The 5,161-nt window shown below is 39.9% G+C and overlaps 1 protein-coding gene across 1 annotated transcript; it reads left to right on the top strand.

Moving 5' to 3' along the window:
- The first annotated feature begins 624 nt into the window (after positions 1-624).
- LOC143569162 (cyclin-dependent kinase F-1-like) lies at positions 625-4,765 on the top strand. The gene is made up of 2 exons (XM_077055141.1): positions 625-1,119; positions 3,868-4,765. Exons 1-2 carry the CDS (start codon positions 625-627, stop codon positions 4,762-4,764), a joined length of 1,392 nt encoding a protein of 463 aa, XP_076911256.1. The 3' UTR covers position 4,765.
- The last annotated feature ends 396 nt before the right edge of the window (positions 4,766-5,161 follow it).

Below are 5,161 nucleotides of genomic sequence, written 5' to 3'. Positions count from 1 at the left end.
AAAATCGGGTATTGACAATACCCGGGTCGGGTTTGTGTCCGGGTATTGTCTCTAAAAGCCATACCTTATGCAATCGGGTCCGGGTCGGGTATAGAACCGGGTATTCTAAAATCGAGTATTTGAATACCCTATTTTCGGGTGTAAAAAAACCTTACTTTTGGGTTTTTTCGGGTATAGATTGGATTCTTTAAGGGGTTGCATTTTTAGGAGTATTTTTTGGGTAAAGATCGGGTATTTGAAAAACTCGGTTTCGGGTACTGAAAAAACCCAGTTCCGGGTATGGAACCGGTTTGGGTTTTCGGGTATTACCGGGTACAAATCGTGTCCAGGTTTTGGTACTGAAATGCATACCTTATTCGTACCCTATTGGTAGGGTCGGGTAACGGGTAAAAAAAAACTGGTTCTGGGTTTTTTTCGGGTTTAGTTATGGGTTTGGCGTTTTTATGCACCTCTAGCTGTAATACTTATTATCAAATAATTAAATAAAAAATAGATTGACGTATACATTCACATTTATTTACACCCAATGTCGTTATCTCCCTTCACAATTCTTCTTCTTCTTCTTCTCCCATCAAAACCAAAACACACCCAAATTTTCTTCCAAACCCTAACACCAATCACCCTATGGATCCCCTCCCACCACCAAACACCAAGAGCTGGACCATCCACACCCGCCCCGAGATCACCTCCAAATACCAAATCCTCCACCGGATCGGCTCGGGCACGTACTCCGACGTGTACAAGGCCCGCCGCCTGTCCGACGACCTCCCCGTGGCTCTCAAGGAAGTACACGACTACCAGTCCGCGTTCAGAGAAATCGAAGCGCTCCACGCGCTTCAGCATTCTCCGAACGTGGTGGTGTTACACGAGTACTTCTGGAGCCACGACGAGGACGCCGTGTTGGTGTTGGAGTATTTGGATAGTGATTTGGCGGAGGTGATTCGGGTGGCGAAGAAGGAGTGGGGTGAGGTGGGTGTGGGGGAGATTAAGAGGTGGGTGGTGCAGATATTGCTTGCGGTTGATGCGTGTCATCGAAGCTCGGTAATTCATCGGGATCTTAAGCCGTCGAATTTGTTGGTTACGAGGGATGGGGTGCTTAAGCTGGCGGATTTTGGCCAGGTGAGGATTATGTTGTTATGTTAGTTGATTGTTTAGCGGGTCGTGCACAGTAACTCATTAAGTAGGGGTGTGCGTGGTGCGGTTTTAGGCTAAAACCAAACCGAAAACCAAAACTTCGGTTTTTGACTTTTTGAAATCGCTTGGTTTCGGTTTTTCAGTTTTTGTTTTGGTTTCGGTTTTTTCCATTTGAGGTTGAAAGTTTTAGGCCGAAAAAAAAGTTGAAGAATAATAATGAATATGAGTATAAATAATTTGTTGTTGTAATGTTAGTTGATTGTTTAAAGTTGTGCACATTAACTCATTAACTCATTTACGCTGAAGAACGATAACTTTGTTTTCAGTAGGATCGGTTTTGCTATTTAAAAGGAGTTGATTTGACATCACATGGCCTGTGAATTTAGGGGTGCAAACGAGCTGAGCTGAGGCCAACTAGGCTCGAGCTTGGCTCGTTTAACTTACATAGAGCTTGAGATCGGGCTGTTTCGAGCTCTATTTTCAAAGCTCGAGCTCGGCTCGTGAGTAGATTTTCAAGCTCGAGCTCGGCTTGGGCTCGGCTCGTTTACTATATATCAATTATTTTTTATATAATTATAATTATTTTTATATGCTTTTTTCTATTATAGTTATATGTATAAAATATTATTTAGTTATTTTTATTTATTTTTTCATTACATTATACATACTCATTAATAATGATTAAATATATATTCTTAAAAATCATATAAATGACAGGCTCATTTAGTCTCGCAAGCCGGCTCGAGCTTGATAAGTGAAGCTCGGGCTCGTTTATTAAACAAGTTACCTTTAGGCTCGAGCTTTTTAACGAGCCGATCTCGAGTAGCTCACGAGAAGCTCGGCTCGTTTGCACCCCTACCTGTGATGTCAAATCAACTCTGCAGTACATCGACTGGGTTGTATGATGTCATAGGGGCCTTAAGATGTCAAATTAACTTTACACATTAGAGAGTGTGATATCACGCGTGCTTTATGATAGGGAGTACATATGAGTTTGGTACTGTTACCAAAAGTACCAATACCGAAAATGCTCGGTAGGGTACTAGTACCGAAGGCAAAAGAAATTCGGTAAAATACCGGTACCGTACCAATCACGAAAACTCAAAAAGTTGGTACCAAATTGGTACTGACGGTACCCGATTGGTACTATTTGCTAAGCCTATTAGTATGTTATACTGTCCGTATGAGTATTTTCTCCATGTTATACTGCATGTATGGTTGTACGGCTCATATGATGTCAGATCAACTCAGCAGATCATAGCCTGTGACATTGTACGAGCCGTATGATAGGACAGAAATGGTCATACGGGTTGTATAACTATGTTTGTGGTGAAATTAATAATTTTGCCAGTAAAAGAAAATTATACGTACCATATGATTTGCCTTTCAAACGACTCATATGATCATTTTAAGGAGTGTTCTAGACTCGCTTGAGTCCTGCCCAAAAACATGTAGACTTTGAGCATTGCTATTTAAATTTAGGCGGGTCGTGACTCATGACACTAAGCTGCATTCATTCAATATAAAGTTTTTTTCTTCAAAACTCATTAAAGTTTTGATATAACAGTGAATGATAAGAGTAGAAGTTAAAAATTTGTTTGAATGAAATTTATTCAATCGTTGATGATCATAATATTATGTTTATTGCCATTGTCTAAAGTCTAAACCACATTGGTTTAAGGCTAGGCGTGTAAAACGAGACGAGTCGAGCCCAGGCTTGTGTAGGCTCGAGCTTGGCTCGTTTGACCTACGAGAGCTTGAGCCTGGCTCATTTAATATTTATCAAATATTTTATATACATGTAAAACTAGGGTGCATACGAGCTGAGTCGAGCCTGTGTAGGCTCGAGCGCAGCTCATTTAACTTATGCGGACCCGAGCTAAGCTCGTTTTTTATTTAAGGAAAATTGGAAATAAATAATCCCATCTTTTGTGTATTGGCCGATAATAATCCCACCTTTAAAAATCACTAGCAATGGTCCCACATTTTAACTATTTTTGTCTCACTGGTCCTCCGTTAAAAAATACTTAACGGCGTTATGTTTTTTCCCTAGTTTCAAACCGAAGTTTTAGGGCTTTTGATCGGAAGAACGATATGAGTCGACCGATGTAAAACTTATCTCGAAATGGTGATCCAAACGACGAAACAATGTTTCAATTCGGGTGCTTGAATTTCCAATTAACAAAAATCAAGCCATTTGAATCACCGTTTCAAAATAAGTTTTACATCAGTCGACTCATATCGTTCTTCCGATCAAAAGCCCTAAAACATCGGCTTGAAACTAGGAAAAAGACATAACGACGTTAAGTATTTTTTAACGGAGGACCAGTGAGACAAAAATAGTTAAAAGGTGGAACCATTGCTAGTGATTTTTAAAGGTGGGATTATTTGTTTCCAATTTTCCTTTATTTAATAATTAATTTATATACGTTTATAATTGCTTTTTAAATATCATTTGTTTTTTATCATAATTTTACATATATTAATAATTATTATATGAATTTGACATACTAAATATATGTTATATAAGTAATAGGTCCGTTTAAGCTCATGAGCCAGCTTGAGCTCGATAAGGGAAGCTTGGCTCAGGCTCATTTTCTTAACAAATATATTTTTAGTCTCGAGCCCAATTAAGCTTGGGTTTTTGATTTTTTAGCGAGCCGATCTCAAATAGCTCACGCATGACTTGGTTCGTTTACATCCTATTTAAGATCTGTTATTTTGTTTTTTTAGGCGAGGATACGGATAGCACCGGGACTTGTTTCAGTTCATGACAACATACAACCTCAAAGCCAAGAATCAACCGCTGTTTCCGACCCAGAGTCTGTTACTCAAGAAAACCGCTTAAATCCGATGGTCCATATTCCTCTCGGGACCATAGAGGAATACGGACCATCGGATGAGTTTAAATCCAAAGACCCGTATGACGAAACCGATAAAGACACAAATTTTCCTGATGCAGACACATCGTGTCTTGCCACATGCACCACGAGTGACGTCGAAGACGATTTTTTAAAAAGCAATTATTCTTACGAAGGCGGGCCTGAATCAGGGCTCTTAACATCGTGTGTAGGGACCCGTTGGTATAGAGCACCCGAGCTTCTTTTCGGGTCGGAAAATTACGGGCCTGAAATCGACTTATGGTCACTCGGATGCATTATTTCCGAGCTTTTCACCCTCGAACCGATTTTCCGGGGAAGCTCGGATATCGATCAGTTAAGTAGAATATTTCACGTTTTGGGTAATTTAAACGAGGAAGTCTGGCCCGGTTGCGCGCAGTTGCCCGATTACCGAATAATATCTTTTGAGAAAGTGGAAAATCCGAGCGGGTTGGGCTCGTGTCTTCCAAACCGAAGCCCGGATGAGATTTTGCTTGTGAAGAAATTGCTCTGTTTTGACCCAGTGGGCCGGGCCAGTGCAATGGAATTGCTTCATGATAAGTATTTGAATGAGGAACCGTTGCCGGTTCCTGTGTCAGAGCTTAGGGTTCCGCCCCCGGGCCATAGTGCAGGCCCGGGTTCGTCTGGGTCTGATGATTGGGGTGAGCGCTACATGGGTTCGGATTCTGATTTCGATGGGTTTGATGTTACTAAAGGAAGTGGTGGTGATTTTTCTATCAAGTTTTCTTGATCATGTTGTTCCAAGTGATTGTTTTTATTTTTATTTATTTTTGTTATGGTTATTATTATTATTCTTTGTAAATTTAAGTGAAAAGATGTTAGATGTGGAAGTGTTGAAATAAAGAACTTATCACTATTGTTATTTCATTTATCATTTTACAATTATAATGGTTTTATTTTGCAAGCCAGGTATTTTTTTTTCTACTCTTAAAAGAAAAGAAAGTTTATGATATAGGAAGCACAGAATCATAGCAACACTTAATATTCATGAGAAAACAATTTTTTGAGTAGAGGTGCACAAAATAGGGTTTTTCTAATACTCAGTTTCGTGTATGGAATCGGTTCGGGTCTGGGTATTGTCTCTAAAAACCATATCCTGTGCATCGGGTTCGAGTCGGGTATAGAAC

This window comes from Bidens hawaiensis, unplaced genomic scaffold (assembly GCF_021521415.1).
Source record: "Bidens hawaiensis isolate Kalapana, Puna unplaced genomic scaffold, B.hawaiensis_p1.1 tig00024419_1, whole genome shotgun sequence".
NCBI classification, from domain to species: Eukaryota; Viridiplantae; Streptophyta; class Magnoliopsida; order Asterales; family Asteraceae; genus Bidens; species Bidens hawaiensis.
Note: the sequence above shows the minus strand (reverse complement) of the source record. Positions and strands in the feature narration are given on the sequence as shown.

Excerpts from the sequence above, each read along its gene's own strand:
- LOC143569162 (XM_077055141.1), top strand. The coding sequence starts at position 625 with ATGGATCCCCTCCCACCACCAAACACCAAGAGCTGGACCATCCACACC. Across the intron at positions 1,120-3,867 it reads AGCTGGCGGATTTTGGCCAG|GCGAGGATACGGATAGCACC; the intron begins GTGAGGATTATG and ends TTGTTTTTTTAG.